At 45.0% G+C, this 13,007-nt stretch overlaps 1 protein-coding gene across 1 annotated transcript in view; it reads right to left on the bottom strand.

Moving 5' to 3' along the window:
* Grk4 (G protein-coupled receptor kinase 4) overlaps positions 1-13,007 on the bottom strand; it is a gene marked incomplete at its 5' end in the record, with an annotated part of 77,832 nt that overhangs the window by 41,914 nt on the left and 22,911 nt on the right. Inside the window, 2 exon segments of the mRNA XM_087187762.1 lie at positions 6,003-6,080; positions 9,505-9,617. Coding sequence (XP_087043888.1) covers positions 6,003-6,080; positions 9,505-9,617 — 191 coding nt within the window.

Raw genomic sequence — 13,007 nt, 5'->3', positions numbered from 1 at the left:
GTCACTCAGAAGTTACAAACCTTGCTGGTGACACCCAGTGAGTGGGAATGCTCAGCTGAGCCTCGCCCTCCAGGACACCAAGCCCACTTCCTTCCTATGAAGCCAGACCATGAGAAGAAAAGCATTTAAGGCCAACGCTGGTGGCACACACTTGTAATCCTAGCACTCGGGAGGCTGAGGTAGGAGGATCACCACAAGTTTGATGCCAGCCTGGGCCACATAGTGAGTTTAGGGCCAGCCTGAACTATATAGTGAGACCTTGTCTCAAAAACAGAATAGTTTTTAAGGAAAAACATCTGCTCAGTCATTTCCTCAACAAATATGCATTTTTCCAAGCAATGGAGATAGCAAAAAACAAGACAGTATTTTCTTGAAAACAAAGCTAGTATTTCAATACTTATCTCCCCTTCCAAGAACTCCATTTTATGAAACTAAGTAGCAGGCTGATTCTATTAAAACTCTTCAATGATTAACTCTAAAAAGCATCCTAGTTTCAATATTTTAAAAAACTTACAATGAAGGATCTGAGTTCGATCCCCGGTACAAAAACAAAAAAAACAAAAAAAACTTACAATGATAGATACTAATTCCCGCAGAAAGGAGAAGAAATGCTTCTAATCTCCACAAGCAGAAAGGCAAGGTAAACTAAGGGGCGGGTACACCACATTGAGGTGCAGTGCTACTGACCTGATGTGAACCAAACAAAAGCAGAACTGAGGCTGCTAGGATTTTACATTAAGAAATGATGATTACAGGCAGTAGGGCACATTTACCAAATGTTACAGTGCTTTACTTCTTAGCATTCCAGACACAGGCAACTCTAACAGGAAATGATGGGAAGGAAGGGCAGGTGGATTTTGCAAAAATATGCTCATTTTTCCATGTTAAAAATGAGTTATTTGGGCTGGGGATTTAGCTCAGTGGTTTCGCCGCCTGCTGCGCAAGCGCAAGGACCTGAGTTCGATCCCCGGTACCAAAAAAAAAAAGAGTTGTTTTATTGTTGGTTTGTAATGTGGTAGGATAGAAGAAATAAAGATAAGTAGAAAAGAGACAAAGAAAATAGTAATTTGTTTGTTTGTTTGTTTTTTGGGTTTTTGTGGTACCCGGGATCAAACTCAGGACCTCAAAAGCTATCCAAGGTTCCACTGCCTTTTTGCTTCCAGGAAACTCAGGCAAAACAGCTCCTCTGAGTCTTGCAGACCTAACAGGAGCTGTAACCTAAGCCCAGGCTCTTCCCAGCACAGACCTCGGCCTCGAGGAAGCGGCAGCAATGCTCTAAGCATCAAACACACACAGCCCAGCAAAGGGCAGCCTGAAAACACAGGGATCCACACCCCAGATCACTGCCCCGAAGAGCCCGAGACCCTGTGAAAACCCCGAGGCCATAAGGCACCTGTCCCTCTCGGGCCCACTCTATTCTCTCTGGGTGTAGATACCTTCCCTGTGCAGCATAAACCCTTCTGTGCCTCTCATCAATGCATCTTGTAATTCTTTTCTGTGACCCTGTGAGTGGGGTGAGATAAGGTCCCCATCTCCTCTATGGAGCACCTCCTTTGGCCCGATCAGGTGAGAGTAAGAATTCTTTAAATATTCAAGATATTAGAAAATGATATAGTTTTATCTCTTATGTTTAGGTCTGTAATCCTTTCAAAGTTGCTTTCACATGGGTACCCAGTTGTTTCAGCACTGATTGTTGAAAAGACTCTTCTTTTTCCCCCCGAAATGTCTCAGGTCTTAGCCTTATGTCCAGATGTCCCCCCTCTGACACGCCAAATCAGCCCGCTGCAGACAGGCAGGTCTTTGCACGCCCTACCGAGGTCCTGAGTTGCGCAGAAGACACCGAATCACCCCGCTGCAGACAGGCAGCCACCTGATTCCACAATACAAAGACGCAGAGGCCACCAGACCACCAGACCAAGGTACTGAGTCCCACTGTTCCCGGCCCAGAGGTAGGGGCTTCTGAGCCGTCATCCCACTGCTCCTGGTCCAGAGGAAGCGGTTTCCCGGCCACTATCCCTCCCGCTGCTCCCAGTCCACAGGAAAGGGCTTTTGGGTCACCATCCCTACCGCTGCTCCCGGCCCATCCCACCTCATCCAGCTCAGAGGAGGTAATCCGTGCAGGCGCTAACAGGCCCCCGCCCCAGTCAAAATGAGAAAACACGTAAATAAGTCTCAAAACCAGACTTCCAGATCACCTACAGCAACCCCAAAGGGAAATGAGATGGAACATTCTGATACTCAACCACCTGGACCCACTGAACTGGCAACAAAAGGGGATCTGGAAAAAATGAAATCAGAAATAATTTCTCAGATAACAGGAGAAATTGTGCCCCTAGTGCAAGACATGATTAATAAATCTAGAGAGGAGCTCAGGAACATGATGGAATCCCAACATAAGAAACAAATGGAATCCATAAAACAGATGCAAATAGATTTCCAGGACATGAAAAACTCCATTGAAAGTCTACACAGCAGAATGAGCCAGTGTGAGGACAGAATTTCAGATATACAAGGTAAGATTGCAATTAGTGACCAGGAAAAGAAAAATTCCTTCAAAATTATAAGGGAACACGAGAAATCAATCCAGCAGCTGCTAGATGATGCAAAGAAGAATAACATAAGACTGATTGGGCTCAATGAAGAAACAGGAGAGAGTGCAGATGACATAAAAAATCTCTTCACAGAAATAATGGCAGAAAACTTCCCAAGCAGGGGAAAAGAGCTTGACCTACAGATAAGTGAGTCATATAGGACTCCAAACAGCCTTGATCAGATGTCCCCCCTCTTAGGTGGGGCTTTTGTGAGGTGACTGGATCAAGGCTGTGGTACTAGATTAGTCTACTGGTTGGTTTGGCATAGTTCTGGGTTTAGATCATGGACTTCCTGAAGAGGGAAGACCTACCTTCAGTGTGGGTGACACCAGCCAATAGGCGTATAGCCTGGATGGAATAAAAAAGGAAAGAAGGGGGCGAGGGATTTACCTCAGTGGTTCCAGCGCCTGCCTTGCAAGCGCGCAAGGTACTGAGTTTGATCCCTGGTACCAAAAAAAAGGGGGGGTGGGGGAGGAAGGCTTACTGCTTCCTGCCTACGCTGCCATGGGGTGTTTCTCCTCTGCCATGCTGGTCTGCCTTGGAGCCAGCTGATTATGGACCGAAACTTCTATAAACTGTGAACTAAAATAAACCTTTCTTCCTTAACTTGTGGGTATTGGGTATTATGTTCCAGCAATGAGAAAGTAAGACACTGTAAGTCAATTGACTGTAAATGTATCAGTTTATTCCTGGACTCTCAAATCTATGCTATTGACTTGTGTGTCTAACCTTATCCAAGTACTGTACCATATTGTCTTGATTATTAGTAAGGTTTGAAATTGAGAAATGTGTGTCCTCTCTCTTTTTGGGGGGGCGGGGGTACCGGTTATAACTATTTTTGGTTTTATTTGTTTTTTGGGGTTTTGTTTGTTTGTTTGTTTTTGTAGTGGGGATCGATCTTGGGTCCTTGCACTTGCCAGGTGGGCAGCGGAACCACTGAGCTAAATCCCTGGCCCTTTTGGGTTGTTTTTTGTTTTGTTTTGTTTTGAGACAGGGTCTTTCTATGCAGTCCAGCCTTGAGCTCGCTATATAGCCAAGCATGGCCTCAAACTCACGGCAATCCTCCTGCCTCAGCCTCCCAAGTGCTGGGTTTACAGGCATGTGCCACCATCCCCAGCTAAGAATATTAGAACTATTTTGGGTCCTCTGAATGTCCATATGAATTCTAAAAGCAGCTTGTTAATTTCTGCAAAATAAGCAGCTAGAATTTTGGTATGAATTGTATTAAATTCATGTATCAACTTGGGGAGTATTACAATCTAAACAATACAAGTCCTTTTCCTCCAGTACTAAGGATGGATCCCAAGACCTCTGTCCTAAGCTATAAGCCCAGAACTTTTATTTTGAGACAGTGTTTCACTAAGCCACTCTCGCTACACTGCTAGATTGCCCAGGTGGGGCTTGAACTGTGATCCTCTGCCTCAGTCTCCCAGAGCGCCGGGACTGCAGAGACGCAGACACCGCCATGTCTGGCAATGATATTGTCTTTTGATCCATGACCATAGGGTGTCTTTTCATTTATTTAGGGCTTCTTTTTTTCCATTTTTTTGTAGTTTTCATTGTACACATATTGCACTTATTTTGTTGCATTTATTCCTAAGTATTTTACTGTTTTGATGAAAATATAAATGGAATTGCTTTCTTTTTATTTTAATAGCTAGTATATAATAATACAATATAATTTCACACAGTGATAGACTGGCAAATAGGTGAAAGTTCAAATTTTTTTTTAAATGTTGGCTGAGAGTGGTGGTACATGCCTGTAATTCCAGCTGCTCAGGGGCTAAGCCAAAAAGATTACAAGTTCAAGGCCAGCCTGGATATCTTAGCAAGACTCTTGTCTCAATAAATCAAAAGATCTGGGGATGTAGCTCAGTGGCAGAGTGCCCTTGGATTTAATCCCTGATACTGAAAAAATCAATAAAATTGCAAATACATTATTACAGTAAAACACACCTTGCCATTACTGCCCCTGAAAATTCTTCCCCTTGGTTCAAACATTTATTCCATCATTCTTGCCACTGTTCTGAAGCAGTTCTGGAAGTCCTCTTTTTTGAGTGTCTTTAGTTGCACAGTCAGAGCTGCCTGTATGTCTTGAACTGATGTACATGTTTCCCTTTCATGGTCATTTTGACTTTGAGGAAGAGCCAGAAGTGGCATGGTGCTGAACCCTGTGAATAAGGTGGATGAGGACACAGCATCATGCTTTTAGGAGTGGGCCTTCCTGTCGGATGGCACTTGGCAGCAGCATTCATATTTTTCACTACATCTTATCAAATTACCTCGTCAGTAATTTTCTGTTACAACTGCCTGCCTGATTAGGACACCATGCTGCAGGTTTGTAACTGTCCTCCCCTCCTTTTCAGCATTTGCCATACCCACCCCTACTGACAGCCCTCTTTACTATGGGGGAATTTGCTCAGGAGAACTGAAAGAAGTTGATGTAAAAAACCCAAAAGAACTAGATAAATGAAACTTCTATTTCTCCCAATTAGTGTCCTGGGGTACCTACAAATATGCAGATGTTATAACAGCTGTGTTTGAAAAGAATGACCTGTGAGCCCGGGCTGAGCTGGACAGAAGCTCTGGAGTCAGATCCACCTGCTCCAACTCCACTGTGCGCAGCTTATGCCTACTAAGAAGCCCTGGCCTCTCCTTGGCACTCTGTCTTGAGCACAGCAAGGCCCCCTAACTGGAAGCCCTGTCTTCTCCAGCTAGCTAGGTTAGAATATGAACATCCTGGACTTACTCTCACCAAACTATTCTCTTAATTCCAGTCTCTACATGGTTGATTCCTGGCTCCAACACTTATTAGCTGTGAAATTTCAAGAAAGGCACTTAACAGCTGTGATCTTCAGTCTTATGGAAATAGGTATAATAACAGTAGTATCTCATGTATTTGCCAGCGCTTTAAATAATGTAGTACGTGCATCAGGCTTGGAGGCGTGTTGACCAAATGTAGGTTATCGCTGTTACTACGCTCCTCCCACCCTGCAACTGAGGCCTGCCCAGAATGCAGACTCCTAGTGTCCAGCTAAACAGTCACAGGGGGGAAGCAGGCTGCACTCTAATTTCACTACAAGAACCCACTGAGTCAAAAAAGAAAGAAAGAAAGAAAAAGTAAGTCCTGCTAAAGCTTTTAGGAAAAATTTCATTTTTACGCCAAGAAAAGCAAATAACACTCCCTAATTCTACATTCTGTTTGAGAGAACTCTAGAAACTTTAAAATACTTTGTATCTGTTTCCTCAAGGATTTCTTAAAACAAACAAAAATGCAGAAGGGGAACATTTATAAGAAATTAAAGTTCTCAAAATATTTGTTATATCCTATCCAACAGAGTAAAAGTAGTACACACCTTGATCTTTTAAGTGAGTCACATACAAATCTCTGCTCTAAAGAAGAAAACCCACCTCCTGACTGAAGAACCTGCCCAAGATAGACAGTGCACAGTCTCTGCAATCCTCATCAACAGCGACTTCATACTCGGCCTGATGGGAGAGACAGAGAAGAGGGAAATGGCAGTTGTCTTCCTCACGGGTGGTGTTCACAACATTCCACATTCTGTGGCTTATGGGACTGGCCTGGCAGCGCCACAACCAGAGCGGGGTTCCCTGAGCAGCCAGCTACAGCCTTTCTTTGAACCTAAGTGCTGTAGGGTATATATGTTTCTGCTTTGGTGCTGGGGACTGACTTTGTGGCCTTGCACATCCTAAGCATCTGCTCTGCCAGGGAGCTACTCCTCCAGTTTAAAACATTACTTTAGAAAGAGGCTAATAATGAACAGACATTTCTCAAACAAAGAAGTAAAAGCAGCAAATAAACATATGAAAAAATGTTGAACATCACTGGTCATTCGAGAGATGCAGATGAAAACAACACTGAGATTCCAACTCACTCCAGAAAGAATGGCTGCTATCAAGAAATCAACCAATAACAAATGCTGGAGGGGGCTGTGGGGAAAGAGGAACCCTGCTCCAATGCTGGTGGGAGTGCAGACTGGTGCAACCACTGTGGAAATCAGTATGGAGATACCTTAAAGAACTAGGACTAGAGGTCCCATTTGACCCAGCTATTCCCCTGCTGGGTATCTTCCCAAAAGAATTAAAAGAATCATACCATATGTGCACCCATGTTTAGAGCGGCACAGTTTGTAATAGCGAAAGCTTGGAAACAGCCCAAGTGCCCATCAACTGGAGACTGGATAAAGAAGATGTGGTTTTCTTATAAAACGGAATACTACTCAGCCATAAAGAACGAGAAACTAGAGACATTTATAGCTAAATGGATGCACATTGAGGCCATACTCTTAAGTGAAATAAATAGGACACACGTGTAAATACTGAATAGTTTCTTGGGTGTGAAAAAGTAAAAGTGTAAATAAGGATCAAAATGTATAACTGATATGGGCTGAGGATTTAGCTCAGTGGTTCCGCAGCCTGCCTTGCAAGCGCAAGGACCCAAGTTCGATCCCCGGTACCAAAAAAAAAAAAAATGTATAACTGATATCATGAAATAGAAAGAAAAGGTCTAAAGGAGTAGGGGAAGTGGGAAGGGTAGGGGAAAGGAAAGAAGGGAAATGAAAAAATATGAGAAAAGGAAAAAAATGGAAACAAAGTCTTTGTAAATAGGGAAGCGTGGAGGGGGTGAAGGGAGGGCAGGGGAATGGGAAAAAAATAAGAACCAAGATACATCATGTAAAGGTACAAGATCCCAATGATGAATGTAACTATATTGTATATCTAAAATGTACCAATAAACTAAATGGGAAAAAAAAGGAAAATACAAATGGCATAAAAAATAAATCTGTATTTTTCCAATAAAAAAAAAGAAAGGGGCTAATAAAGTAGTACACCAAAGCTGTGCCCCATTGCATTTTACCCATTAATTATGGCTAAACCAAACGGACCAGGCAACAGCATTTTAGAAATGTCTAGAGTCACATGGGAAGCTGAGTGAGAACACCTACAGGAGCCAGAGTTGGTAATACCAAAGCAGGAGTCATCTACACTTAGGATTCAGGGGTCAGGGGTTTGGGGTCAGGGGTGGGACCACAGGAGCAGACAATGTCATCCAACCACTGTCAGAGGAAAAGAAATCACTCCTTGAGAAGCGTCTTAAAACTCTAGAAGATGTTCCAGGCCTGGTGTGTCCTGAACAAACAAGGCTGGAAGAGAATTTTATCCCACGAGGCTTCTACCCTTGCCAGAGAAGGGTTCCAGCCAGCAGCTCTGGGAGGTGGAGGTGGGAAAGGGGAAGGGCTGCCTGGGCTGGCTCCCACTCAGTGCACAGGTGCCCAGTGACAGAAAGGTGGTGTCCAGGTCACCACGCGCATCACTTCTGGTAACTGCTCCTCAGGCACAGGCACTCCCAAGGCCGGCAGCTGGCCCTGCCTAGCAGCACCTCCAGCACTCGGCCTTGGGACCCTGTGTCAGGAGGGAGATTGTCCTGCAGGCTCTGTGCAGTCCCGCCCAACCAGCTCCACCTCTTCTGTCAGAGCAGAAGAAATTTTACCTGCAGCCCACTTTGGAGGGGCGCCCACGGCCTTCCTGCTGATCTGTCCTACAGATTTCGACTTTCCTGGCCAGATGCCACTGTCATGTAAGCCAGTGGCTCTTCATATCTCCCTCCTACTGCTTCTGGTGTGTCACAAAGCTGCCTGAGCTGTGAGTGCTGCACAAACGGTGCCACCCATGTTCTCTCCGAGGCCACACAACCACCAAAAACAAAACCCATCCCCGCTCAACTGGCTGTCACCTAATAAGCAACAGGCACCATGCTAACAGCAGAAGAGTTTACCCTGAAACAGAGCCCTAATGATACAGTTTAGCTGTTTTAACATAAAAAAGAATTTTAGGTCCCTAAATTTTTAAAATTCATCAGAATTTGGTAAGCATAACCCACTACATAAAAATTTGCATCCACATTCCACCCCCGGAAAGAAGTAGCACGTCCCACTGTGTAAAAACCCTAGCTGTGAAAAGAAATGCTTAGCCAGGCATGTGACACACAAAGAATCCTAACACTTTGTGAGGCTAAGGCAGAACTTCAAGTTCAAGCCCAGCCTTGCCATCTTAGTGGGACCTGACCTCAAAATAAAAAGATTTTAAAAGGGCTGAGGGTGTGGCTCAGTGCAGAGGCCCTGGGTTCAATTCCCAGTACAGAAAAAAATAAAGAATTGTCCCACTTCTAAGTTTTGTCTTAGTCTAGTGATAGTGCCAAAAAAGAAAGGGCTTGGGGAGTTCCAGGGGATAGGAAACAGATGATAAAAGAGCCACAGTACTTTTTAAAAGGTTTTTACAAAGCTATGACACCAAAAAAAGCAATGCAGACTAAATGATGCAAGACAGGCTTTTGCATATAATAACCACTAGTACATATTCGCTGACATAACCAGGACAGGGCAAAGGAGAGAGAAGAAGGGTCATAGTCAGGATACAAACAACCAAAAGCAAGAGAACTTCTCTGCTGGATGCCAACCACTTTCTATTGGTCAGTTACTTCTGAGTTTTGAAGTTCCAGGCTTGCTAGTAGTAGTCATAACTCTTCCTCCAACAGGATATGTGCGAACACCACGCGGTGACTGTGCTCCTCACAACTGCAGCCCTGGCAGGCGCTCTGGGGCCAGGTGTGTCCGCCAGCGGAAGCGATGCCCCTCAGGCGGCTGGAGCTGCCTCACTTCGCCAGTGGGCCTACGCACAAGTGCCCCAGCAGGCTCCAAGGTCATCTAGCATGTGCTGGGATCCTCCAGCCCCCGCAGCACAATCCCACGGGGCACCACTTTGTAGCGAGCACAGTTCCCCATTAATAACACACTGTGACACCAGTCCATTCGCTCCTCGTCACTGTCCGGCTCCAGTTTTTCAATTTCCAGAAGTGCAAGACTGGGGTGTCCCTCCCAAGACCACTGCTTACCACCGCATCCAGGAACTCAACATGCCTCTTGAGATCCGGACTAGTGCTGCAGAACTGCCTGAAGAGGAGCCTTCCTATTGGCTGCTTGTCGCAGAGGCTGCTGTAATCCTTTTCTGGGGAAGAAGGGGCAGAAACGGCAGGTGTAACGCTTGCAGTCCACCCAGGGCTCTCCGAACCTCAGTGACTACGTCACAGTAACGCAGGAAACAATACTTCTATCATATTTTTTCAACTGTGTTCTATTTGCTAATCTAGACTGGGTCACCAGGAACGTTTCGGATCCTCAGGCAGAGCCAAGGAAGCTGGAAGGTGTCAGGGTGTGTGGGGCCAGGTGTGAACCCGCCCGTTCTTCTCCGAAAGCAAAGGCACGGGAGACGGAGACATCGCTCTCCCGGCCAGCGGTGCGTACGGCACAACCTGCATGTGTGTGAAGTGCACGGCAGGGACACACACAATTAGAGGCTTTTCGACCCGATTTTGTTACATTCTGTATTTTCACAAGTCACAAGTGCTGTATATGCTTCACAATCTAATGCTCTTGGTTGATATTTTATCTTTTCTTTTAAGTAGGAAATACTGGATGCCTTACCTTAAACAGTGATTTTGTTCTGAGAAGAAGGCCCTCATGTTTGGTCAATATGTGTAGGGAACAGGGGAAGGGGACGTTACCAGAACCTCTGCAGTAAGTCCTAGTCTCCTGTGAGCCACGGCAGCACATGGCGAATTTCAGGAAAGGTAGAAAAATGAGACTGAGAAGAAGCTGAGCTTTGGGTCTGATCAGTGCTGCTCTGGGCGGCAAAGACAAAAGACCCCTAGCTTGCAGCACCTTTCATTCAGTCCATGGAGAAACAAATGTAACAAGTGAAATGCAGAGTTCAGTACCTCACATTGGGATAAACAAGGTGTAACAAAAGGCTGGGGGGCAGTGGAAATCTAAGAACAATGAGGAACTGTGCAGATAAAGGTTTGGTTCCTCCCTGGTCTCCTGCAGGTGTGGTCTTGTCCTGGAGATTACAGCATCCAGGGATCACTGAGGTCTCAGTTGTGACCCGAGGCCAAAATGGAATTATGTCTCAGAATGCCATGGCTGGCCTGTAGGTGGAAGAACTAGACCTAATCAAATGATTTTTCCCTAAAATTATGTAGCATTGCTCCCAACAAATATGTCCAAGGGGATTTAAAATGAAACTTTTAGCCAGGCATGGTGGCCCATGCCTATAATCCCAGAACTCTGGGAGGCTGAGGCAGGAGAGTCACCAGTTCAAACCCAACTTGGGCAATTCAGTGATTTAATGAGATCCTGTCTCAAAATAAAAAATAATAAAAAGGCTGAGGGTATACTTAGGGTATACTTTGGTAACAAAAGTCCTAGGTTCAGTCTCTGGTACTGAAAAATAATTGAAATAAAACTCTCATGTTAGATAGGTTAATTTTTTTTTTTTTGTACGGGGGATCAGACTCAGGTCCTTGCGCTTGCACAGTAGGCGGCGAAACCACTGAGCTAAATCCCCGGCCCCAAATAGGTTAATTTAAACTTGAGCAAGAGAACTAGTTGTTCTTCTAGCAGTAGCTTTCCTAAAATGAACAAACATGTCCAGGTTCCCTAAAAGTGATGCCAAAGCTGAAGAATTAAAATTCATGAAGACAGGCACAGTGGTACATGCCTGTAATCTCAGCTACTCAGTAGGCTGAGGCAGGAGGCTCTCAGGTTCAAGGCAGCCTAGGCAACATAATGATATCCAGTTGCAAGAAAATAAATCTGCATCATTTGTAGAAGAGATGGATCTTGGGACCACAGTGCTGGGTAAAACGGATCAGACACAGAGGGGTGAGTATCACATGGTTTCTCCTGCACAGGAAACCCAAATACAAGTAATCTGAGGAGCAAAATAGAGGAGAGATGGGGGAACAGGGAGGTGGGTTTTGTGGCAATGGAAGGGAGAAGTGGGGGGGGTGGGCGGACCAAGATGCAACATGACTGCACAGATCCACCAAGACATTATGGATGGCATGTGTGGGCTCGCATTAACAATGAAACAAAACGCATGAAAAGTGAGCAAGCCAAACAAACTCCTCGGTTCAAGGGTCAATGCCAGGAAATTCTGGGAATCTAAATAGTCCCTCCCGGCTTTCTCTTTTTTTTTTTTTTTTTTTTGGTACCGAGGATTGAACTCGGGTCCTTGCGCTTGCGCAGCAGACTGCAAAACCACTGAGCTAAATCCCCGGCCCCCGGCTTTCTTTGCCCCGTACTGGGGCTGAACCCAGGGCCTTCACACCAAGCTGCATCTCCAGCCCTTTTTATTCAGCTTGAGACTGGGCCACCCTGGGTTGCCCAGGCTGGCCTTGACCTGGGCACCTTCCGGTCTCGGCCTGCCGAGTTCTGGGACTCCAGGCCTGCACCACCATGCCCTGCCGGCAGTCCTGTTTTGCATCACTGAGCTGCACATGGAAAAGTCCACGCACGGATGTCAACATTTGCTTGCAGTGCACAACCGCTCACCTCAACAAACCTCACAACAGTTTTGCAAAAAGTCTGCAACCCATTTTGTCCAACTCGGCTATTCCATTTTATTTTAGGGGTATTCACTGACCACCCTTTAAAAAATAAGAGACACAAAGCCAGCCAACAAGTTATGTTTATGAATCAATAAGAACTGTTACTGTTTTCCTCCCTGGCTGGCAGATCAGGACAGCAACTTTCTGTGAGCCAAGGACAGAGACTCACACAGGCCTGCCTCCCACATCTCCCGGACGCCGGTGCAAGTGGCCAATTTAGAACAAAAGCAAAACAAACAAGGATTCTTTTATATTTTATAAACTATAAAAGAACTATTTTATATCTACCTTTGCCAACAGACTATAAACTCCATGAGGGCAGAGACTGTGTCTATTTCTCAACTGCTGTACTCCTTTTTTGTTGTTGTTTTTTGATACCGGGGATCGAACTCAGGTCCTTATGCTTGGAAGGCAGGCAGCAGAACCACTGAGCTAAATCCCTGGCCCTCAACTGCTGTATTTCCGATAGCACACCCACTGTACATGAAGGAAAATAAATGACAATACTAAAAGGCTAATAAATAATGAGATGTTGAGTGTGTTACTTCATTCTAAGTGCTAAAAACTACCCCAAAGAATTAGAAGCATACTGATGTAATTTAACTGCAAATGTATATAAAAGTATAATTCTATGATCTTATTAATATACAGTGGTGCCTCAGTTCATGAATTCTCTCCACGATTCTGGTTGCAAACCAAATTGGACGAGAACTGAATCAAATTTCCCCATAAGGTCAACACTGACCCTAACCACTGAATTTGATTTGGTTCTCGTCCAACTTGGTTTGGAATCAGAATCATGGAGAGAATCATGTTCATAAACTGAGGCATCACTCAATTACCACGGAATCAACCTCCACACTACTCTCTCTATGCTCTAGTCAGAAAAAATGACTGCTAACAGTAAGGATCAAGCCCCAGTCAGTCAGAGGAAGACATCCGCACGC

The sequence above is a fragment of the Heterocephalus glaber genome, unplaced genomic scaffold (genome assembly GCF_053883595.1).
Source record: "Heterocephalus glaber isolate CG9 unplaced genomic scaffold, H.glaber_assembly_v1.0 deba00001509, whole genome shotgun sequence".
Taxonomy (NCBI): Eukaryota; Metazoa; Chordata; class Mammalia; order Rodentia; family Bathyergidae; genus Heterocephalus; species Heterocephalus glaber.
This window is presented reverse-complemented; position numbering and strand designations above follow the sequence as displayed.